General features: G+C 32.1%; 6 protein-coding genes across 20 annotated transcripts; 3 read left to right on the top strand and 3 right to left on the bottom strand.

The window, feature by feature from the left end:
* Positions 1-131: 131 nt before the first annotated feature.
* LOC136782892 (partner of bursicon-like) lies at positions 132-3,571 on the bottom strand. Its single transcript, XM_066742632.1, has 6 exons — positions 3,437-3,571; positions 3,243-3,367; positions 2,956-3,112; positions 1,624-1,739; positions 857-982; positions 132-408 (listed from the first exon to the last, which is right to left on the bottom strand). The coding sequence occupies exons 1-6, from the start codon at positions 3,555-3,557 to the stop codon at positions 256-258; spliced, it is 798 nt and encodes a 265-aa protein (XP_066598729.1). The 5' UTR covers positions 3,558-3,571; the 3' UTR covers positions 132-255.
* LOC136782891 (zinc finger CCCH domain-containing protein 10-like) lies at positions 281-14,640 on the top strand. 2 transcript variants are annotated; one of them, XM_066742631.1, is made up of 6 exons: positions 281-418; positions 897-1,016; positions 1,630-1,797; positions 11,733-12,353; positions 12,430-12,718; positions 12,803-14,640. In XM_066742631.1, the coding sequence occupies exons 4-6, from the start codon at positions 11,809-11,811 to the stop codon at positions 13,271-13,273; spliced, it is 1,305 nt and encodes a 434-aa protein (XP_066598728.1). In that variant the 5' UTR covers positions 281-418; positions 897-1,016; positions 1,630-1,797; positions 11,733-11,808; the 3' UTR covers positions 13,274-14,640. The 2 variants fall into 2 exon arrangements, with proteins under 2 accessions (XP_066598728.1, XP_066598727.1); XM_066742630.1 differs by lacking the exon at positions 281-418 and having other exon boundaries at positions 843-1,016.
* On the bottom strand, positions 3,601-7,405 carry LOC136782893 (G patch domain-containing protein 11). 6 transcript variants are annotated; one of them, XM_066742639.1, is made up of 4 exons: positions 5,329-5,515; positions 4,814-5,028; positions 4,180-4,731; positions 3,601-3,737 (listed from the first exon to the last, which is right to left on the bottom strand). In XM_066742639.1, the coding sequence occupies exons 2-3, from the start codon at positions 5,025-5,027 to the stop codon at positions 4,181-4,183; spliced, it is 765 nt and encodes a 254-aa protein (XP_066598736.1). In that variant the 5' UTR covers position 5,028; positions 5,329-5,515; the 3' UTR covers positions 3,601-3,737; position 4,180. The 6 variants fall into 6 exon arrangements, with proteins under 6 accessions (XP_066598736.1, XP_066598731.1, XP_066598732.1 ...); XM_066742634.1 differs by lacking the exon at positions 3,601-3,737 and adding an exon at positions 5,795-5,825 and having other exon boundaries at positions 4,170-4,731; positions 5,329-5,373; XM_066742635.1 differs by lacking the exons at positions 3,601-3,737; positions 5,329-5,515 and adding an exon at positions 7,270-7,405 and having other exon boundaries at positions 4,170-4,731.
* Positions 7,607-11,622, top strand: Slmap (Sarcolemma associated protein). Its single transcript, XM_066742629.1, has one exon. The coding sequence runs from the start codon at positions 7,612-7,614 to the stop codon at positions 9,790-9,792; it is 2,181 nt and encodes a 726-aa protein (XP_066598726.1). The 5' UTR covers positions 7,607-7,611; the 3' UTR covers positions 9,793-11,622.
* A 223-nt stretch (positions 14,641-14,863) lies between the features above and the next one.
* Dpck (Dephospho-CoA kinase) lies at positions 14,864-16,846 on the bottom strand. Of its 9 annotated transcripts, none has more exons than XM_066742641.1 (4): positions 16,251-16,837; positions 15,999-16,124; positions 15,498-15,789; positions 14,870-15,435 (listed from the first exon to the last, which is right to left on the bottom strand). In XM_066742641.1, the coding sequence occupies exons 2-4, from the start codon at positions 16,108-16,110 to the stop codon at positions 15,132-15,134; spliced, it is 708 nt and encodes a 235-aa protein (XP_066598738.1). In that variant the 5' UTR covers positions 16,111-16,124; positions 16,251-16,837; the 3' UTR covers positions 14,870-15,131. The 9 variants fall into 9 exon arrangements, with proteins under 9 accessions (XP_066598746.1, XP_066598738.1, XP_066598737.1 ...); XM_066742640.1 differs by having other exon boundaries at positions 16,288-16,837; XM_066742642.1 differs by having other exon boundaries at positions 15,999-16,121; positions 16,288-16,837.
* A 653-nt stretch (positions 16,847-17,499) lies between these two features.
* aux (cyclin-G-associated kinase) lies at positions 17,500-22,631 on the top strand. Its single transcript, XM_066742317.1, has 7 exons — positions 17,500-17,782; positions 18,494-18,555; positions 18,623-19,208; positions 19,287-20,092; positions 20,157-20,876; positions 20,947-22,035; positions 22,131-22,631. Exons 1-7 carry the CDS (start codon positions 17,659-17,661, stop codon positions 22,236-22,238), a joined length of 3,495 nt encoding a protein of 1,164 aa, XP_066598414.1. The 5' UTR covers positions 17,500-17,658; the 3' UTR covers positions 22,239-22,631.
* Positions 22,632-23,147: the final 516 nt, after the last annotated feature.

Raw genomic sequence — 23,147 nt, 5'->3', positions numbered from 1 at the left:
CGTATATTTAAGTTTTTATTATCATTTTGAGTCTTTAGAGTAAAGTAATGGTACATCTATTTAGATTTTCTTTATTTCTTAAGTTATCAGAGAATTTTGAATAATGAGTACAGAGCTTACTATCCATTTGACACAGAAGCTTTAAATATTTCATTTAATGTAGGTACTTACGAAGAAAAATTAATGTTTACAATTGAAGATATATTTCTTGGTACTTTGGTATTTTGGTAATATTTAGAAAAAATACAATTACAATTATGAGAAGTCCGCTGAAGACCTCCTAAAATGAGCGCTCGTTGTTAATGGACTATCCTCGGCAAAGCCAGCAATTTCTTGAGGAATTATAGCATATTCTTCAACAGTGGCACATGGTCTGCACATGCACTCTAATGGAGCTTTGGTGATCACCTATACAAATGTAAGTATAACAAACTTAATATTCTAATGATCGGTAAAAAATTTTAATTTTTCTAAATGTGGATTTGTTAATAAGATGTTCTATATTAAATGTATATCATAGTAATAGACACGTAAATTCTGTACGCATATATGTATACAATATGATATTAATTCAAGTTAGTGAGAGCTAAGTAAACCAAAATTTATTATTATTTGATCGCATATGAGAAGAATTGTTGCGACTAAAGTCAATTTAAATTTACGCCATTTAATGTAAAGATAGAAAAAGCTTTTAATTGGATGATTGCGAAAAAACAATATGGCTACTCAAAACTCGTGGTGTCAAAACTTTTTCTTCAAGTTTTTGTAAAAAATGTCTATGATTGAAAATACAAAACAGTTTGTCGTATATCATAAATATATTTTAAAGTTTAATAAAATATGATCATTTATTAACCTTTCGAAATTTTTTTTCGCCTGGTTTTGCTTTGGGACAGAACAATGATACAGTAGCCTCCCTTTCGCCGCTTTCTTGACAACACATACAGCTTCTTTCCATTTGCCAAATTTTTGATCCAGACACCTGTGAAAATAAGAAGAAATAAATTTAGGCAAAGGTTAGTAATTTATATTTATCTGTATGTACCAGCCATTCTAATTTTTTAATTTGCAAATGTACATAAATATTTACGTTCTATGTCAAAAGAAGGTGATAAAACGGCAAACCAATACACACTAAAAATTAACTCTAAATAAAATCTAATGAAATTAATCACATAAACACTGTTGTATCTTATCAAATTTCTTTAAATCGTTTAGGTTTTCCAACTTTATTATTTTTTCTAAACTGTAATGTTATTCTTAAAGTAACTTTTTCTCTAACCAAAAAGAAGTAATCAATTAATTGTGATTGTTTTATTTATTAAAATAATTATTCCGTGTGTCTATTTTAAATTCATCACAATATTATATTTTTACCATTTAATGTTTAGCATGTAAATTAAAATCCACTGTTTTGGCCGTTTTTAATTTCATATGGAGGTTGCATTGATGTTCCAATATTTGGTCCCAATACAGGTTAACTTAACATTTAATTATTGTTTTGTACTAGCAAAAATAAAAAAATCATGATAAACTATTTATATATTGTGAAATAGTATTGTATGAACAAATTAATAAGTAAAGTATTGTTAATTAAAAGCTATAATGTTTTTTAAATCATACCTGCAGGTAACTGCTGCAGCGACCTGTGCACGCATAGCTGGGAATTTGTTTTGGCAAACAACCAGGATACTGAAGAACATGCATGACAGGAGTAGCGGTACATTCATCAATATCCACTAAAGCTTCAGACATTCCATACAGGAAAATTAGGAGCAAACTTGTGATCACTGAACGGTAAGTAACAAATAATTAAAATGAATTATTTTTTATTTTAATATTTTATTCCTTACTGCTATAATATAAAAGTAAATATGTACCACGATCCATTTTCTTCTTCCTGCAGCACTTCACTGTGCTTGTAGGTCTCAAGGCACAAGCTTTTATACTCTGTGGGTGACCAGATTTTCTACCCTTCAACTTACCCTCAGATTGAATTAAAGCTAGCTATACCAAAATATTGTTCTTATATTTCCATCAGAACTATTGATTAAGTAGAATATATAAAAGTGTAGAGGAAGATAGAAATTTTTGCTTACAAAACATTGTTTTTAATAATAGTCAGATTTTTGTCTTACTACTAATTTCTGATAAATTTATTTCAAGTGTTTCTCTATTACTTTATTATAAATAAATAAATTCTATAGAATCAGAAGAAAAACTTTGTTTACTGTATATTTTTCTAATTATGTAGAGAATTTTACTCCATTTATAATAAGTGGCTTTAGTACATTAGAGCACCCCACAGAGTAGATTACATAGACAGAGTAGAGCATGAGTCCACACACACACACAACACATAGCCTTTTTAATGCTTCATCCATGTTAACACTATTAACATAAAATATAGCATTTTCAAACAAAAACCATAAAGCCAAGAACTATTTACCTTTCCTCTTTTGCATATTAAATTATATTTATTTATAGATATTTTCCTCTAAGAAACACATAATTGAAGGAATTGATATGGAACATATTATTGAATATATTTTTTCAAAGATTCACATTAAATAATATTGTTGTGATTGAAATTAACAGGTCAATCTTAAACTACAAAAGTCTTTATTTTAATTAATTCTAACGTGAAAATCTTGTATAATATTAGACAAACAAAAATTATAAATTCTATGATATAAGGTACCCCTTTAAATAATTTTTTGTTTTTATTACGCATCTAAAATAAACAGTTATTGTTTAATTAAAAAAAGATTTGATTAAACAAAAAATTGAAACAATAATATTTTTAAAACTAAATACTTTTTTTACAAAAATTTCTATGTGACAAAGACATTTTTTTTAAAGAGCTGGTTAAAAAATAACACTTTTTGAAATTCAGATTATTTATTTTGCATAGTTCTGTTGGTAGTATTGTATAACATTTTCAACTAGAAAAACTTCCACACTTAATGCATTTACATTCAGCTGGTTCTCTTAATTTAACTTCCATGAATCTATCTTCTTCAGTTGTTAATTTTATGCCATCTGCATCATAACAATGGTTTAAGAGGACAAATCGTTCTTTCAAATAACTCTCTCTGCAGCAGTAGCATTCCTGTTAAAATGTGTGTGTACATATAATCATCAAGATATATATATATATATATACTTAATGCAATATTTATAAAATATCTTTATAAACATTTGAAATTTTCTATTTATGCAATAAAACTTAACAAATTTACCTTCAGAAAACCTGTAGCACTATTGACACTTGGCTGTACATGAGAATTGCAAAAACCTTCACATTTAGTTACAGATACATCTCCACTGCATGTTCTTTTCAAACGACCAATTTCGTCAAATTCATCTGGAAAACAATTGACTGTTCAATTTTGAAATATTGCTTATTAATAAGAATTTCTAATTGTTTAAATACCTTTCGTAATATGTATTTCTGATTGCAAAGTTTCGCAGCTTTCATCATCCGCTAGTTGAGCAATTATGCTACATGTACAACAGGATATCACCATTAAAAAAATTGTTAGAGAAGTAAACATTTTGTCAATTTTTATGTAATATCTCTATGGCTTGTGTGATAAATTTATGATCAGCTTCTTGCGAAGTATCGCGATGCAGTAAAACCTTATGAAACGTAGCAGCACTTTTATAGGTAGCTTGCTCACATACATTTAGCAGCTTAGGGTGCCAGGCTCCTGCTGTTAACCCATAATAGCATTCTGAAATCAGGATACTTTCTTTCTGCTCTTAGAATGTTATATACCTCTGGCTCTTCTAGACTTTGATATATTATCTTTTCAATACTTTTGCATTGTATTTACCAAATGGATTTTTTATGTATTATACTTATAGAAATTAAATGGAATAACTTCTTATTCTTTCACTTTAACCAAATTTTATATTTTTAATCATTTTAGTATTATTGCAAAATTCAATAAAGTAAAAGTGTTATCACTCCAAATAAATTTTTTATTTACAATTAAAAAAAAGAACACTGCAAAGCAGGGTTTGGAGACTTTAGCACTTTTTAGCTACTTATTATAATCACTAATAGGGATTTTCTATTATTGAATACAATAAGTAGCTGAAGAGTGCCGAAATTTCCGAATCCTGCTGTAAAGGACGCATTTTCTTTATGAATAAGAGCAATTATATATATACATTAATGATCTTCCCTGGTGGCTCCTGGACAAGAATCTGTTAGATCATCGTCGTCATTATACTTTATTCCACACCAAATACAATAGCAATAAGTTTCTCGCAAATATTTTGTGAGTATTTCTAATTTCTCACTGCTACTGAGCAATTCATCATCTTCACTGTCTTCTTCTTCATCTTGGTTTTCTGTATCACCCACATTTTTAGCATCTTCTATTTCTTTTGTTTTAACTACAGATGGCCAGAACCATTTTTCCAGAGCTTCTTTACTATTCTGAGAATCTAACTGTTCGCAAACCTTTTGGCTTTTAAAAAGATCAGAATTAATACTTTGCTCTAATTTTTTCTGCGCTAACCTTTCACGGAAATCTTTCATGTTGACATGCTCTAATTTTTCATTTACACTCCTTTTTGCCAATGTATTTTTTATTAAAGTTTTTCCTAATCCATTTTTATCAGCCTTCACTGTAATTGATATAGGTTCGACAATTCCAGACTCATCTTTACCAATCCCCTGCCCAGGCTTGTATCCCATTTTCATCAGCATTGCAAAACCTTCAAAATTGAAATAATTCAAAAAAATATTCTTAATATTGCAAAGCACATTAATTTAATTAATAATAAAATCATATAAAACCTTTATTGTTGCTAGAAATGGCAGACGATAAACCTTCTTCTCTTTTTTCATGTTCAACAACCTTATTTGACTTAGTTTTGTCTTTTAAATCAGTTCGTTTTTTCTCTAGTTCAAACTCTCTTCTATCTGCTCGGCGGTGAATAAGGCTTGAAGTTGTGTCTTTTTCACAGCTCAATAAGAACTTATCCGACATGTAATCTTCTTCATCTGACATTCTTAAGGCAAATATAATACAGATCAAATTTTTATTCAAGAAAAAGATATTTAATACTCATTAAATCATTTTCATGATCATATGCTCACTAAGTATAGGCCTGTTGCTTACTAACACAACAGCTTGGAAGTCAATTGGGTAGTAGTGCATATGCACACTATATTACCACCTAACACTATCTGTTAGTAAATTATATTATTTTGGAGTGACTTTTTGGTATAATATATAGTATAATTATAAATTTTTGCTTCTCTGTTATTGTGTTGGTATGCAGCAAGGGTGTATGATTACTCATAATCACCTTAAATTTTTTATTTCCACTTATAATAATATACTCCACCTATTGCTAATGACAAAAAATAATTAAAAATTCTTTGTAGACCAACCAATAATATAATTTAAAGTAAACAAGCAGAAGTAGCTGATTTTTATAGTGGTGTTAAGACGTCTATCAATTCTATTTTATTATGTTTCGTTAACACTTAGAAGAGTATGGTTTGAAGTGTTATAGGTTAGGTTAGATTTAACTCCTACCAACTTTAAAAATATGATTTTAGCTCGAGGGAAATTAGTAGAAATTAGTAACCAGAGGGTGACCATTAAAATAAGAAATTGATAAAAACTCAAAGTTTCCTCGTTTGAGATTATCTCAGGGTTTTATAGAATTATTAACTAATAAATTTTTAATTAAATTACTAATTATTGTGTTGCAGTCTAGAATAAAATCATAATAAGATAAATTATTACTTTAGCAGATTTGATATTACCGTATCTAGAAGCCCAATGCCTCTCTCCTTTGATTCCCGGGAGCATAAAAAATAATGATCTATTTATATATTTTAACTGTGTGTCATGCAATTTTTGGAAATTTACATTGGATATACTTTTTTAAGGTAGTTTACAGTAGTGAAAAATGAAGGGTTAACATTTGCTACCGCAAATGTACTGCGACAAATGATATCTGCTGTACCTGCATTTATTTATCTTCCCTAATTTTAACGTCTTGAAATATCATCAATTCATCCGCGTATTACGAATTTGCGAATTCTGATCTGCTCTTAGAAAACCCCAGGTTGAAACTTGTGAAATATTTTGGAACACCATGTTTATTGAAACATTAAAATTAAAGAAAGAAAAACAAATCTACAGATCATTTAATCTCTAGATTGTTAAAGTTATAATAATTTTTGTAAGTTAAGAAAATAAGGTAGATATTGATGCTTCCGGATGTTTTTTTACGAAAAAGATAATTCGCTTAATCCAATAAACTTAGTGCGTTTTAAATAGAATCCAATGAGAATTTCGAATTAGAGGAGAAGGAGTAGTATAATATTATATTAATATATCTTTTATATTATTTTGTGCGGTGATCATCAGTAATCATGCTGTCATATGACGCGCTGTGCATTGGTGGCAATAAACATTGGAACGTGGAACGGAGTAGCAATGAACTGTATATAGGAACGTATGGGTCAGTGTATTTTCACGACTCTCCTCTCCTTGCGCAATATTTTTCACCTCCCGTTACGTTTACTGATTGCTACTACTTCATTGCAAAATATTCCCGTTTCGATTGTGTATCAAATGTAAATCGTGAAGATCCCTTCTGCTCTTGATTTATCGAATTGCAGTGTCACGAGTGATTATTATCCTTAAAAGAGCGTTTCATTGAATTTTTAAGACATGCAGTTCGTAGTAAGAGCGAAATTTATCTGTAGTAGATGAAAAGAAACATATGAAGTGGAAAAACGAAAGAAGCAAAACTGTGCAAACCGATCGGTGACGGTGACAGCTTTGAAAGAGCGAGAAGAGAAACCTGTGTTTTACTAGTGGAAGGAGTACGAGAGGCAGAAAAAGGATAGGAACAGGAAGAACGTAGAAGATGTGAAAAGCGTGGAATCTTAATCTTTTGTTATTGAAAAGAGAATCTATTAACCAATTGGTATGGTTTTTCGGTGCCATTATCAATTAGAGACTGACAAGAGGCGTAAAAATTGTGTAAAGGAAAGATTTGTACAATTGTGAAAGGGAAGCATAAATGGAAAAGAGGACCATGGAATCCGTCAGTTTTTTTTTATTCATAAAAACATGCCAAATAGTGTCACGCCTTCTCGCGACTTATTACGGGTCGTAAAAGGTCAGATCGTCTTTTAAAAAAGAGTCTAGGAGGTGAAGGAAAAATAACAAAGAAAGTAAAAAAATAATAAATATATTTGTTTATAGTGGATTAGTAGAGACGTACCTTTATCGAACGTACTATTCCCTCTGTGGTCAAGTCAATTAATGTCTATCAGCGCCAGCTAAACGGAAGCGGTGAATTTCACTTGCACCAACAAGAGAACTGAAGAGAGCAAAGGGTGAAAAGAAAGGAGAAGGTGAAGTACAGAAAGAGAGGATAGAAGAGGGAGAGAGAGAGAGGCTGGATCGCGAAAGCAAGGAAGACAAAACTTTACTGTCTTTCGGCTGCTTTCCGTCCATTTCTTCTCTCTCAAATCGTCAATTGTTGATAACAGAGATAGGTGGATAAATAAGTAGTCATTTGTTGAATAATAAAGTTTTTCACGTGGAAAATTTCTGGTCTGCTATGGTTGTGGCCAGCGGTGGCTGGGGACGAAATGCAAACTTTCCTGTGGGTCAAGATGAAACTAACCTAGAAATGAACACCGCACAAGAGACTAAAATGACCGCCAAAGGTATCCTGATTTGTCGCGACAACTCGCATCCTTTTCAGGAACGAACTTTATCATTGGAACAGCCTGTGAAGATCGGTCGCTCAGTTGCTAAGGCTAGAGCATCACCCAGCAATGCTATCTTCGACTGCAAAGTTCTCTCCAGGAATCATGCATTGCTTTGGTATACAGCAGGCAAATTCTATCTGCAGGATACCAGAAGCAGTAATGGAACTTTTATTAACAATCAGAGACTTAGCCCTTCAGGTTTGGAATCAACACCGAAGGAAGTGTGTTCTGGGGACATAGTGCAATTTGGAGTAGATGTGGTTGAGAGTACAAAGAAGGTTACTCATGGTTGTATAGTAGCAACATTGAAGCTATACTTGCCAGATGGAAAGGAGGCCAAAGCAAGTTTAAGCACATCTGTTGCTTCTACAGCTGGTAATGTTACAATGGATGACCTATATAAACTAAATTATTTAATGCAAGAAGCTGCTAAAAGAGAAAAATCTCTGTGTGGGAAGGTTGGATATTTAAGACAACTGGTTGAAAATACAAAGAAAGCTGCCAATCAGTCTTGGAAGGCTATGATTGCTGAGGATCGTTTGTTGTCTTGGGTGGATACTGTTGAAAGTCAATTAGCTGTTTATTCCACCAACTATACCGAAGATAAAATCAGAAATGATTTAGCAAAGTTGCTTGAGGAGAAAGCAGAGTACCAGAATACAGCTAAAGAAGCATTGCAGAAGATTCTTGAGGAAAAACTAGAAGTTACACAAAGGCTGGTGCAGCTAGAAACACGCTTAAGTGGAACTGAAGAGGAATGTCAAAGCTTGCACAATGTGTCAAAATATACTCAAACAGAATTACAAGAGCTTGCTAATAAATATACAGAAGCACAAAAGAAATTACAAGAGACGACAAATAAGCTCATGGAAACTGAAGAGAAATTAAAGGATACTTTACAAACTGCTGAGCAAGAAAAAAATGAATTACAATTACAAGAGATAAGCCTAAACAAACGATTGTTTAAGTTTGTGTTAGATTCAGCTGATATTCAAAAACAAATCACTGCCTTAAGAAATTATACACAAACCTTACAAGATACAATTTCAAAACTGGTTGCTGAAAATATATTGGACGCCAAAGATGAGGAGAACTTATTGGAAACGATTGATGCCATAAAAAACCAACTAAATTCAAAACTATTAAATAATCAATCGCTTTGCGATGAGGAAGATAATTTAACCGAATATATTTTACCACCACCAAGCAGAAAAACATTAGTCAATGGCAATGCTGATCCTGATAATGTAGACATCAAGACTGAATCTGACACAAATTCTGAAATGATTGATGATACCAGTAGCATAAACAGTGATGAGGTCAGTGAAAAATCTTTTATAGAAAATAAGAAGGAAGAAAACATTGTGGAAAATGTAAAGGATTCTTGTATAATTCAGAAGATAGAAGTTAGATTTGCCAATATAGAAAACAATGAAGAAATCCAAAATGATTATTTGTCTTCAGAATCGTTAATGGAAGAATCAAGAATACAAGAAGTGGTTCATGATGATGTAAAAGAAGAATCATCTTGCAATGAGTCAAATAATAAAGTAGAAGAGGAACATTTAGAAGCAGAGTATATTAAAACATTAAAGCCATCATCTAAAATTGATGCTCCTCAGAATATATATGCCCGAGAATGTATACTTCAAACTTTTATAGAATCTCTAGATTCATTGAAACAAGACGATGATTTGGAATCTCAAGAATTGGTCAAAAAAGAATTGGAGGACCTCAGAAGTTGGTTAGTGCATGAATCGGATGAAAGTGTTGTTAGTAAATTAAAAGAATTATATTATGGTGCAAAGAATGAAGCCCAAAGAATTCAAGAAGTTAACGAAGAGTTAGTTATATTGAAGGAAAAATGTAATGTACTTGTAGAAGAAAAGACTGAGCTCACTAAAAATTATACAACTCTTAAAATGCAATGTGGTGATTTGTCAAATGCATCTTACACCATTCCAATACATTATGTAGCTCCTATAGCTGTAGCATTGCTATGGTTGCTATTCGAGAAACTATTTTAATGTATATTTATTGTAAATAGAATCTTAAGGATATATATATATATATAAATACAATCTGCATCTTTCTAATATATTCAGAGTCTTCTACAATTTTTTTTTTGTCCATGGTGCAGATTTATAATCTCATTGGATACAAATTTATTTAAAAAAACAACGTTTTTACACAATTATTCTTGAAAAGAAAATTGTACATATTTCACTTAACTTTATTATAAAAATGTAATTTATAAATATTCATCTGGTAAATCGAAAAATGCAGACGGATATTACGTAACGTTACCATTAGTACCGAGGAACAAAAATCAAAGGAAAAAATCATATATCAATAAATATGTATATTGAAGAACTTTAAGAAAAATAATGTAGAGAACATGTAGACAATACCATCGTAAAATGTTGACCTTGCTGCCATTCTATATATCATACTTTCCTATATTAAGAAAGTTACTGTCAATAATTTGATACAGCTGCACACTTTACGTAAAATTAGTCTAAATAAATATTTGTAAATCTCCTAGCTCTGTTCTAATTTGTTTGAGAAATTTAAACCGTACCCCATTTAAAGGCGCTTTTGATATCTACATAATTTGTATTAAAACTTAGAACATTGCTAACATCTAGATACAGTATTGAAAATAATTTTATCAAAATTGTTGCACACGTGATAAACTTAAATTGTTGCTTTATTCTCTTTTTATTTTTATTAATACACTTTGTTGCAAGATCCTCTGTTGAAAGATAAGCTTAATAATGTAGCACGTTTTAAATATCCCTGTTAGGAGCACATGAATTTTTTTTAGCAATTTTGTACATTTACAAATATACCGATTACCATTATATTCTATTTCTAAGTTTTCGCGTTGTATATTATTATTGTAGTATTTAATCGAAACTGTTGAGCAGGTATTAACAAAAATTTGCGCTGTTTTTTTATTTGATTGATGAGAGCATATCCATATAGGTCGACCTAATGAAATCTGTGCAGAAATCATTCTTCAACACTAAATTTCATGCACTTGTTATTGTAATGGTCTACTCTATTGAAAATAAGTAAAGTGGCCTAGGAACCTTTTGATTATAAGAACAAAAAGTCAACATTATATAGTTATAGATTTTTATTAATTCGTTTTGATACAATTGTAACTGCAGGTCAAATGTATTTTTTTAAATCATAAATTATCTCGGAGTGCCATTTCCAATTCTAGCTCGGCCATCCGTTTATTTCAATATGTATCTCGATAAAAATTGGGCTAGCCCTGATTTTGGAAACAGGATGTCATCCCTTTAAAAAGGATTATTTTCTTGAGAAAATGCAATACTATAAAATTATATAAATTTCTATATTAAATAATGTATATAAAATTGTTGTTATAATATTACCACATATGTAGTTATAGGCATTATATAAAAAAAATATAAAGATCTAATTCACAAGTGGTTTCTTTTTTATTTTTCCATAAACTTAACTTTAATTATTTCAAGCGTTAGCTAACAACATTGTTTTCTACTTAAGAACTGAACCAACTCTTTTAAATTTTTCTGTTTTTAATGGAAATTATATATAGAAATGCTAACTGTATGTTTCTGTTATTCGCAAAATATGATTAATAAGCAATAAATTAATATTAATCTATTAAATTTAAATTGTTTTTCTATATTTTTCCCTCGAATCTGTTTTACGGTAAAAATAGCATTTCATTTACTTTGCTAAGAATCAAAGAATTAATTAGAACTTTGAATCATTTTAACTAGAATAACTGAAAGATCATTTAAAACTCAGATCGATACAGAAGTTACGTAATCGTTCAATTTCTATGCATCTCACGCAAATAGAACATAAAAAGTACTATTTTTCGAAAACGTAAGGTAGAAAGATTCAAATGTATATGAACTTTCTTTCAAATTTACTTTATCTAAGTTGTGATATATTTCTGTTACAGGCGACGAGCTCTGGCTACGGTTTATGAAAGAGAGGAAGGAAATTAAAAAAGGGTTTGTATCCGAAATGATTCATTGATGAAGAGCCTAAAAAAAAGATCGGAGAGTGGTGTGTTAAAAAGGAAATTGTCATCAACGATGGCAGGAGGATTGAACGGCAATAATGGAGACTCCTCTCCGACGCGAATTTGTAGGGATTTCTTACGTAATGTTTGTCACAGAGGAAAACGCTGTAAATATTTGCATGAAAGATCCGAAGACGATCCAGTCGAGGAGTACACGTTTTGCCATGATTTTCAAAATGGAATGTGCAATTGGCCAGGATGTAAATTTTTGCATTGCACCGAGAGCGAAGAGAAAATATTTCGAGCAACCGGTGAACTACCTATGCATGTTCTACAAAGAATAAAAAACCATATCTCTGATAAGACGGAATTACCACTTTGCAAAGATTTTATAAAAGGTAGTTGCCAAAGAATTAACTGCAAATTCAGACACGTGAAAAAGGAAGAGCCCCAACATAATTTAATGTCACCAGCGCATCATCACAATATACCCAGACCTCAGCATAATTTCAATGAAAATAACAATGGGGATAATCGACGTTATGAAGAAGACAGAAAGTATGTATTAAAAATTGTATGTCTATAAATGTTCTTTGTTTTGAAACTACTGGGATTGTCATGTTTTCTTTCACAGCTATCATTGGCAAATAGAGGATCAACGAAATTTGGTGGGTAATAACGGCTATAACACAGCATCGACTCATGCAACAGATTACATAGGTCCTCCGGAACCAAAAAGGCGAATGGTCTCCGGTGAAACTGTTGTACATTTTGAGGCTTCACCGATGGTAGGCCAGCACCCTGCTCAGCCTGTTACATCTGGCTTCTATTATCCTGTGATACCTCGTAACGAAGCAAGAGCGATCGTACTGGAGGACGAGAATGCTTTATTACGAAAGAAAATAGAAGAATTGAAGAAACAGGTATATATATATATTGGTCGAATGTGTTTATAATTTTTACATTTAAACTAATACAGTATTAACGAAACTCATTTCATTTTATAGGTCAGCGATTTAACTGCGACAAATGAATTTCTTTTGGATCAAAATGCCCAACTGAGAATGTCTGGAAAAAGAACAGCGAATATGACAGCCGTGACGGTACCAGCGGTGACAATTACGAACACTGTTCCTCCGTCACAGGCTCCAACACCTCAACAGATGGTGAATGCAGCAGTAGCTGCTGGAACTCTTCGTACAGTAACAGCAAGTGTTGCAACAGTCCCTGTCAGTATAGCAACAGTCGCTCCAGTCTCTATCGCAGCAGTCTCAATGGCTCCAGTTTCCATACCACCACCCATAGTGACAATGGCACAGCAGACCATTACAATGAGTGGATCTGGACCCCAAACTACTAACCAACAGCCACCTAACACGCAACAGCCTGCCAGCTTACCTCTCTCTATTTCAGGTGCAACGGCTCCCTTAGTCTCTTATCCAATTATGACACAAGAGCTTAGGCCGGTTCTACAATAATCTCTTCGCCCCTACGATTCCCTTAATTCTGCTAAACAACAGATCTTCTTTTGCTTTAATAGTATTACTTCCTTATTCCATCACAATAAGAGCGCGACAGTCAAATTTTAGTCAGATGTATTCAGCAAGTTAATATTTGAAAGAGTGTACCAAATGATATTTTCTAATTTTCATCTCCAAATCCTATCACTCTCGTAGTTGCATTTAGTAATCAAGCAAATCGGCCAGTGTTCGATGATAGTAACACTTTGATTCTGTAAAACAGCAATATGGATATTAATAGTAATAGAGTTACTAATACACGCATTATTTAAATTCCTATAAGAATTAAACTTTCCCAACTTGTGCAAAATCTTTGCTTTATACAAGTGTTGTTGAAAAAACAAAAAATACGTGATGAAAGCAAAATTATTTATATCTATTTTGTTTAGTATTTTCAGAGAAATTATCATGCTCATCTCTAAAAAAAAATTTCGAAATGAAACAAAAATAGTTAAATTATAATGTGGTAATAATTGTAATTCGTATGGGAAGACAATCTCGTGAAACTAAACGCGTTAGGAAAAGTGTTTCTTTTCTTATTTCTTTGAATGCATCACGTAAGTATTACGCAATGTATAAAGTATATTAGCCAAATATAAACAGAGTTAAATCATTGTAAAGTTAAATCACGTAGGGTACTTTTAGTGAAGTTTGCTTAATTAATATATATATATTATATATGTATACACATAAGTACAAAATTCAATTGAATATATAACCAAATTTATATAGATATAAATGATATATTAAAGTTCATAGACGCAATCTCTTTTAGATTGGATCGAGCTTAATATTTACGCAATATGTATCGCTAATTTTAAATATCAATAGAACATTACTACTTTTCTATATTCGATGCTGTAAATAGAAATTATTTGCTTCCAAGGTTTTCTGGAAAAAGAATTTTTATACTTCCTCTAGTTTAAGAATTAAGTTTATTATTTTTGTGTTCTAGCGATAGACTATTGGAATAAGTACTTATCACGATTTAGTATATTTCTGGTAAAATAACAGTAAATATATTTGCGCAGTAAAGATTCATCTCTGGTAGAATAAATGTTAGAACAGGATTTAAGTCTTGTAACGCGTATTCTGCGAAGCAAATAAACATATATCTGGTTTCAAATAACTGTTTAGTTTTTTTACCAATCTTTATCTATAATTTATATACTTATAATAGGATAATTAATTGATATATTGGAAAGGTTGTTTTATAAAAGAAATTTTAAATGCCTCTTAAAAATCATTAATTTCCTTAAAGAATATAAAAATTACAAAACTCCAAGACTGATTTGACAAATGAGTGTAATATTGAAATAAAAAATTTGTTTCTTACTGAGATTCTTTATATTTTAATGTTGTAGTATTTTAGAAAGTGTAAGGCTATTATTAAAATTATTCTTATAGAATACTGTAAAAAATGTATATGGCACTATGAAAATTTGCTCTATTTTTTCTTTTTTTAATATAACTGTACATTAGAATGTTACAGGCAATCTTAAAATTAAAAAATCTTACACTAAAAATAAGAGGTAGTGGATATTGAATTTTAAAAAAATAGTTGCTACTTCATGCCTATTTAACTTACATTTAAACTACATAATAAAAAATATACTTCTAAAACAAACTAAACTTTCTCCTTATTTAAGGCTACTGTAATTATAATATATTTTATCCTCAGTGTAGCATTGTTATCTTAGATATTTTTATAACTCTTAAAAAATGTCTAACATTTATAATATTTCTCAATCACCCATTATAAATTTAGTGGTAAGAACTAAAGCTAATATTTACATCAAATCAAAACTAAAGAACCTTATATGGAGGCCTTTAAAATTTTGTTGGTTCTGCTTTTAAGCCAATAAGCACCAGCCAAGAGTACAGTGCAACAGAAGCCAACTATCAAGCGTAATCGCCAGTGGTACTTAGATCTCTTTAAAACATTCAATACTTTTATTGTTTGTTCTCTGGTATCATCTTCCCCACCAGAATTTTCAATCACAAAATTTGCCATTTCACATTTTTTGTCCAATGACATTTGAGCTATAATTCTTAATTTTGCCTTAGCTTCTGTAAATCCTTCCCTTTCCATTAAACGTAATAATTGTATATCTTCCTCGCTAAATTTAAATTATTTTTCAATGAATTAATATAGAAATAATATATGAAAACTAATACTTACCATGTAACAACAATAATTTTGTGCAAATAGCTCAACATGTGTCCTGATTCAAAAAGTAAGGGTAACTCCATCACTATAAATGCATGGCCCTGGAGAAAATATTTAAATGTTTGCCAATATATTTCTCTATAAATAAATGGATGTGTGATGGCATTCAATTTTTTTCTCTTCTCAATATCATTGAAAATCAGATCTGATAGCTTGACTCTGTTTATTCGTTGATCATCCAAGAAAAACTCAGAACCAAATTCTTTTTTTAATTTGTGCCATGCTGGCTTTCCTGGTTCGACAACTGCAAAGTGGGAAGATTATTACTTTTACAAATATTACTTAATATTAAATAATTTTTAATTTAAAGCTATTTACTAGCTGCTAATAATCTTTTTAAGAATATCAGCAAAAAAAGTTATTCGAATTTGATGATTAAAATCAGAAATAATTTTAGCAAATTGCAACAATTATTATATCAATTAATTTAAAAAATTGTTGAAGAATTCTAACCTCTTCTAGCTATTGCATCAGCATCTATTACTGGTATACCATTTTCGCGAAAAATATTAGCAACAGAACTTTTGCCTGTAGCTATTCCACCGGTTATTCCGACTAAAAACATTGTTTAATGGTCTTCTAGTAACAGAGAAAAGAATACATAAGTTATTTGTTTATGTTTAAGAAGAAGCAAATAATTATTTTAATAACAATGTAATTTTATTAACAATGTAATTTTAATAATGGATTAAAACAACTGCTTGCCAATTTATCTTATATGTATATAGAAAATGAAATATACCACCCACATCCACTTTTCTGCTTTTACTTTATTCTAAAATGGGTATCACGAAATTTCACGAAATTAAATATGTTTGCTACGTATTTGATGCATAACAATTCTTACGTTTAACGTTCTTTCTCTAAAGGTCTACAGGCCTGTACTTTTTACCAGTATAATCCAGTACTCCAAAATTAAGAGATGGAGAACAGAGACGAATGGTGGAACGTAACTTTTAATTTGAGGCCGGAGTCTTACTTTAATTGGTTAAAGCGTCTACATACAAAATAATTCGACAAAATTACATTAAATAACGTAAACCAAAGCATACTGCAAGAATTGCATGCATATACTTATATTGATTATGCTTTATTATTAATTTGATGGTTCTTATTTGTAATTTTGGCCAAGGGTTAAGTAGTTTTAGCGATTTGAGTGCAAAACATCCAATCCGTTATTTATTGTATCGATCCAATCTAAATTACATATATTATATCATTTGCATTTGTTTGCTTTTTTTTCGTACATATTTCGAGAGAAATTATAATTATTTTTTCCCCATGAAGAATACAGTTATAATAAAATATATCAATACTTTATAAGCACTATAATCTGATTATTTCGTAATTTTGAAATAACAAAGCAATAAATTTAAAATAACCTAACCCAATTATTTAAGTTTACAAGCCTTCATTTTTTAATGTATTGTATAAAATCATTTTGTTGTGCAATATATTAAAAATTCGGTTTTCGAACATATTTTCACTCGCCATTTTGATTCTAAAAATAGGTTAGTTAAAAGACCAATTGGTTAGGAGATTATTTGTATTTGTTTTTGATAAGAATTAACAAAAAGAAGGAAATTTTTTCTTTAATAAAGGGGATAAAGATAGCTATAGAATATCTATAATATCTCCTATAGAAAACTGCAGTATACAACACATATATGTATGTGTAATACATTAAAGTGCGTTATTACACCTTGCAGAGATAAGGTGTATCCATGTAGCTTGTATATATATGCACTTGTATGTATGTGCTACAGTACGTATACGATCATATAGGTCATAGATATTAGTAAGTATGTATATACTCTAGAGAGTGAGTTTATGCTGGTAAGCGCAAGCAAGCGCAAGTGCCGCAAGTATAGTTAAAGTGTGGGAAGGGGTGGGAAGTGAGGGTGGGGTGGGAGTCCTGAATTTTCTCCCACTTTCAATACTACTGTACTCTGTGTGTTAAGTAAGCAAATATATATGTATATATATATATATGAACCAGTAGTAGCCAGCAGGTATGTGACGTCAAAAAGCAATATGGCCGATTGGCATCGGCTGTCCGCGGTGCTCAAATAATAAGCATTTTGCGGGGAATCAAAGGGTATCTTAAATAACTATGTCGGATTATCTGAAGTCCGCTCTGGACTATTTAAATGGCAGTACATGTACAAATGCATACGTAGGACAAAACTTGGAAATCAACAATGTAAAACTCCGTGTGACAAGATTACTTGCCGAGGGTAAGTCTGTCTATCCACCCACTTTCCACTTTCATTTTTTTGGACTTTCAAAAGCTCCATTAAGATTAATTATTTTCTCTGCAACTGTCAATCTTGTATTCCTAACGAATTTTTAATAATAATCACCCTTCATTTCTTTCATTCACGAACAATGCTAAGCCTTTGTTAGATTTTGACATGTGTCAAATCATTGCTTTGATATATGTATCCCCCTTTGCCATACGTTCTTCCTGATTTCACAACTGTTTCAATGTATTATTTATTAGGAATATATCGATTTATATATCTTTTCATTCACCAACATCGTTGATAATTGTCTTTTATAATTGAAATATTTTTTTTTCATGAATAATTCAATTTTTTTATTTATTTCAACTACAAATGTGTCACAATTTAGACTTCTAAGTTTTCTTTGTTTCGAATAATATCGTTCGATAATAAATTAATCTGCTAGGTAAGGTTATTTTGGGAAATCTCTCATCATACTAAAAAGTTGCAATGATTAACATAACATATTTGCTATCTTGGTGGAAGTATTTCTCTGAAGAACTCTTGATTCTCCACATAGCAGCTTTAAAGTGTGTTTCTTCATTCTCACAGTACTGCTTTGTACCTGACATAAATTATGAGTGAAAATCATATAGTTGTTGTAATGAAACGATCTATCGTTATCAATATTTAGATAATATGTGGCAAACATCGTCTCAACAGGTGGATGGGCTGTAGTGTTTGCAGTAGAGGATGTTAGCACAGGAAAGGAATATGCTCTAAAGGTGAGAAATGATATTAATTTAATTAATTTAATTAATGGTTACCTTTTTATTTATTTATTGTTTACAGAGAGTTATCGCAACTGATGAAGAGACTACTGAAGTTATAATAGCAGAGATAGAAATACTAAAAAGATTATCAGGCCATCCAAATATAATTCAGTATTTATGTGCCCAACGCAATGAGAGGAAAGAGCGTAAAGGCTATGAATATTTACTTGTCACCGAGTTGTGCCCAGGTGGAACTGTTGCAGATATTCTGAGAAATGTGCCTGAAAATTCACTGACCCTTGCCCAAATATGTAAGATAGCATATCAAGCAACGAAAGCTGTACACCACATGCATAGTCAGCAGCCTGAACCAATTATACACAGGGATATTAAGCTAGAAAACTTTCTGGTTGGAAGCGACGGACTTGTGAAGCTTTGCGATTTTGGCAGTGCAACTACTCAACAAATTCTACCAGATTCCACATGGAATGCTCAAAGGCGCTCTACACTGGAGGATTCAATTTCAAAGTTTACAACGCCCATGTATCGCGCACCAGAAATCTTGGATACGTGGAATAATGAGCCAATTGGCCCTCCTATGGATTGCTGGGCACTTGGATGTATTTTCTATGCATTGGTTACTTTAAGACATCCTTTTCCTGAAGGTAAGTTTGTTTGTTAGTTTATATAAAAGTCATTGCTACGTATAGTTCATATAATATCAATTCTTTTACTTTCTATAGGAAGTAAATTAGCTATGGTTAATGCAAAATATCCGCCACTACCTCAGAATCCTCGTTACGCTTGTCTCCATGAATTGATAAAAGGATGCCTTTGTGTATCACCAGTTGAAAGATTAACAACATCGATGATTTTGGAACGTTTGGCAGCAATCGGAGAATCTAATAATTTTGATCTCAGAGAAGCTGCGAAAATAGAAGTAACGGTGAAACCTTCGCCGCCTCCAAGACCAACGCCTCCGCCCTCTAATAATCCTACACCTCCTCCACGACCTGCCCCACCAACAGCAATGCCACCTCCTAGGCAACCACCCACAGTTCAGCAACAGCATACAGCACCGGCAGTTCTGAAAATACCATCTCAACAACCTTCTGGCCTATTCAGTTCTTTGAAAGGAGGTGCTGGTAGCCTATTTAAAAATCTCAAAGATACTTCTAGCAAAGTTATGCATACAGTCCAACAAAGTATGGCGAGAACAGAATTAGATGCCAGCTACTTAACATCCAGAATTTTAATAATGCCGTATCCAGCTGATGGCATTGAGTCCGCTTACAAAGCTAACCACGTGGAAGATGTTAGAGCATTTTTGCAAAGCAGGCACCCACCACCTGCCAAAATTCAGCTGTATAATTTGTCTAGGGGACGACCTAATGTCGCTAGACTACCTGGAAGACATATTCACTGCTCATTTGCCTATGCTTCTTCAGATTCGAATGCACCGCTCTTGTCCGCGCTTTATCAAATTTGTCAAGATATTTACAGATATCTTCATGCTGATTTCAATAATATTGTTGTATTATATTGCTCGGTAAGTATTATTTAATTCATCGATGTTTCTTTTCTTTTATAAACAGATTTATGAAATTTCGCAGGATGGATTCCATGGGAGCGCAACTGTAGCCTGTAGTTTATTAATTTATGCCGGAGCTTTATCCATGACTGAGGAAGCTATTAATTTGTTTACAACGAGAAGATGTCAGCCACCACAATTACAACCGTCGGAGCTTCGCAGTATCAATTATATGAGTATGTTGAATAATGGAATGCCTCCACACACAAAACCATTGGTCCTCCGCTCTATTCTGCTACAGCCAGTTCCACTTTTCACGCGAGCTAAGGATGGCTGTAGGCCTTACGTGGATATTTATAGCAATGGTGCTTTAGTTTTTACTACGAAGAAACCGGAGTATGAAGAAATGAGATTATTTGGAATGATGGAAGGGAAAATTCTTCTAATTTTGGGAGATGCCGCTGTTCGGGGAGACGTAACGATCGTAGTATCCCACGCTAGGCAACAATTAGGACGTGTCATTGGAATCAAAATTGCATCTCTGCAATTTCACACTGGATATGTACCTATGACAGAAAGTGCGATGACCTTTGAGATGAGGGATCTGGATGATGTGCCCGAGGTCGGAGGAAAATTTAAAATAATTTTAAATTGCATGATCGGTGAAGAAAATGTAAAAATGTCAAGGATCCCTGCACCTTGGGAAGCTGAAACTAGCAAACCTATTCCCGATCCTCTGTTTGGGTCTACTTTAGAGATGGAGGAAACATTGGAGAATTTTAGAACTACTAATCCAGATCAGGTAGAAGAGACATCTAATTGTACCCAAGATTAAAGGTAACAATTTAACATAAGTTTTTTTAATGTTACAGAAAGTTGAAACTCCGGTGCCTTCTCGTGAAGAACGATCGAAAGAGAATAGTCCTCGTGATGAACTAACACCGGAAGAGGAAACCTTAACAGAAGGGGAGGAAAAAGAAGAAGATAACATGCAAGAAGCTGATTTATTGAATTTAGGAATACCTGATATTAGCACCTCAAATAATCCTGCCTCAGCAGTTAATCCCGGCTTAGATATATTTTGTGGCTCTAGTCAAAATCAAAATGATCTCTTGTGTGGCTTTAGCGCCTTTAATCACGAAAGAGCTAAAAGTCCAATGCCAAACATTAATAACCCAATCACGAACGATTTATTCTTTGAGAATTCACCTAAAAATGGACACACCAATAATCTTAATATGAACGATTTCTTGTTCGCACAATCCCAGACGATAAATCAGTCTCAATCTCAGCCAAATACGGGCAGTGACTTTTTGTTTGATCCCTTGGGCGGAAACTCCATAAACAATCTTCTAGGTGGGTTGAGCTCAAAAGCTAATCCTTCAAAAGCAGAGGAAAGCTTTCCTAGAAACGTCAGTATGCCGAATTTTGCGAATCAAAGCAAGGATCCATTTGCGAATCTCGCTAGCAATCTTGGAGCCGGATTACCTTCTAGTTTGAATGGCTCACCTAGAAACTCAACTACTCCACAATCATCGAGCCCAGCTATGGCGAGTACTCCGATTCATTCAAGTCCCAGCATGACCAAGCCTAATACCAATACCAATAACATAAATGATCCAAACGAAAACAAGGCAAAACCTGGAGATGCTTTCGAGGATCTTTTGGGTAGTCAAGGATACAATTTCTTCAGTTCAAGAAAGGCTGAGAAAGATAGTCCAAAGACAATAAATCAGATGAGAAAAGTTGAAGCAGCCAAGACTATGGATCCAGATAGAATGAAAATTGCCGAATGGACCGAGGGTAAAAAAGGAAATCTAAGAGCTCTTCTGTGTTCACTTCATACAGTTCTGTGGCCAGAAGCTGATAGATGGCAGCGTTACGATATGCATCAATTAGTCACGCCGGCCGATGTTAAGAAAGCGTATAGGAAGGCATGTCTGGCTGTGCACCCGGATAAGGTAATAGTTTCGTTCGACACTAATTTCTTCTAACTAATTTAATTATTAAAAAAATGTATTAAAAACAATTTTGTTTTTTTTTCTTTTTATTATAGCAAGCTGGTACAGCGAACGAGAACATAGCAAAATTAATTTTTATGGAGCTTAACAACGCTTGGAGCACCTTTGAGAGTGACGCATCACAACAAAATTTATTTAGTTAATTTTAATGTAACTGTTATACTCGTTATTGAGAATGCAAATCTATCTCCGTAACTAAATTAAAAAGACACAGATTAAGATGTTCTGTTGCCTGTAAGATAACTCTGCATTGCATTCCAGCAACTACATTACTGTTGTTATTATTATTATTACTATTATTATTATAGCTGTAGCGACAGAACTACGCTGCCGAAGAGAAAAAACAAAAGCAAGTGTGTAAAGCAGAAATTCCAAGCAGTATGCGCTGGGTATGTGTTGCTATCTTTATTATTTAAAATATTAGGAGAAATCTCAATTATATTATTATTCAGATGCTACAGCATGACGTATATGTATATAAGGCAATGTAAATTAAGACAGTTCTAGAATACAAAAAGATATTTTCCTGTGGAATATATGTATAGTTTTTTTGATTGACCCCTTTTCCAGAGCAAAATAAATTAAATGCCAAGTTTTTTCCTTTTCTTACACGTTACACATAAAGCTATCTCTCTCTTTCATATTAAGAATAAATTTAATTTTATTGAACCGACAAACGGTATTAAAAGAAATATTAAATAACAATAAAGAAGATGAAAAGAACATTTAACGTTACATTTTAACGTTACATTTTAACGTTACATTTTAACGAATCTTCGCGTAAAAAGATAACTAAATTATTCCTTGCAAGAGCCAATCAATAATGGACTTTTTCCTAAAAGAAATAGAAGTCCTATTGGGCAATAGACGAAAATTTTGTCCACTTTCGAAGGATTAATGTCGAGTAAATGGATGTGTAAAGAAAAAATGAGAAGGGGAAAAGAAAAAGAAGATTTTTAGTGTTTTTTCGGAAAATAGGAGGATGAATAACTATAATCTAGCTAGGTATAAATGATCAATGGATAAAAATAAGCTGTGTCAGATGAGCGGAA

The sequence above is a fragment of the Prorops nasuta genome, unplaced genomic scaffold (genome assembly GCF_024137725.1).
Source record: "Prorops nasuta isolate Cenicafe-Biocafe unplaced genomic scaffold, Cenicafe_Pnas_1.2 PNAS00030, whole genome shotgun sequence".
Lineage (NCBI taxonomy): Eukaryota > Metazoa > Arthropoda > Insecta > Hymenoptera > Bethylidae > Prorops > Prorops nasuta.
Note: the sequence above shows the minus strand (reverse complement) of the source record. Positions and strands in the feature narration are given on the sequence as shown.

Coding starts and splice junctions, on each gene's coding strand:
- LOC136782892 (XM_066742632.1), bottom strand. CDS start 3,557: ATGTTTACTTCTCTAACAATTTTTTTAATGGTGATATCCTGTTGTACA. Junction 3,368..3,436: donor AGAAATACATATTACGAAAG/GTATTTAAACAA, acceptor ATTGTTTTCCAG/ATGAATTTGACGAAATTGGT. Junction 409..856: donor GCGAAAAAAAATTTCGAAAG/GTTAATAAATGA, acceptor ACATTTGTATAG/GTGATCACCAAAGCTCCATT.
- LOC136782893 (XM_066742635.1), bottom strand. CDS start 5,027: ATGTCAGATGAAGAAGATTACATGTCGGATAAGTTCTTATTGAGCTGT. Junction 4,732..4,813: donor CATTTCTAGCAACAATAAAG/GTTTTATATGAT, acceptor TCAATTTTGAAG/GTTTTGCAATGCTGATGAAA.
- Slmap (XM_066742629.1), top strand. CDS start 7,612: ATGGTTGTGGCCAGCGGTGGCTGGGGACGAAATGCAAACTTTCCTGTG.
- LOC136782891 (XM_066742631.1), top strand. CDS start 11,809: ATGAAGAGCCTAAAAAAAAGATCGGAGAGTGGTGTGTTAAAAAGGAAA. Junction 12,354..12,429: donor CGTTATGAAGAAGACAGAAA/GTATGTATTAAA, acceptor TTTCTTTCACAG/CTATCATTGGCAAATAGAGG. Junction 12,719..12,802: donor TAGAAGAATTGAAGAAACAG/GTATATATATAT, acceptor TTCATTTTATAG/GTCAGCGATTTAACTGCGAC.
- Dpck (XM_066742641.1), bottom strand. CDS start 16,110: ATGTTTTTAGTCGGAATAACCGGTGGAATAGCTACAGGCAAAAGTTCT. Junction 15,790..15,998: donor TGATGCAATAGCTAGAAGAG/GTTAGAATTCTT, acceptor CCCACTTTGCAG/TTGTCGAACCAGGAAAGCCA. Junction 15,436..15,497: donor AAAATTATTGTTGTTACATG/GTAAGTATTAGT, acceptor ATTTAAATTTAG/CGAGGAAGATATACAATTAT.
- aux (XM_066742317.1), top strand. CDS start 17,659: ATGTCGGATTATCTGAAGTCCGCTCTGGACTATTTAAATGGCAGTACA. Junction 19,209..19,286: donor AAGACATCCTTTTCCTGAAG/GTAAGTTTGTTT, acceptor TACTTTCTATAG/GAAGTAAATTAGCTATGGTT. Junction 22,036..22,130: donor TGGCTGTGCACCCGGATAAG/GTAATAGTTTCG, acceptor TTTTTATTATAG/CAAGCTGGTACAGCGAACGA.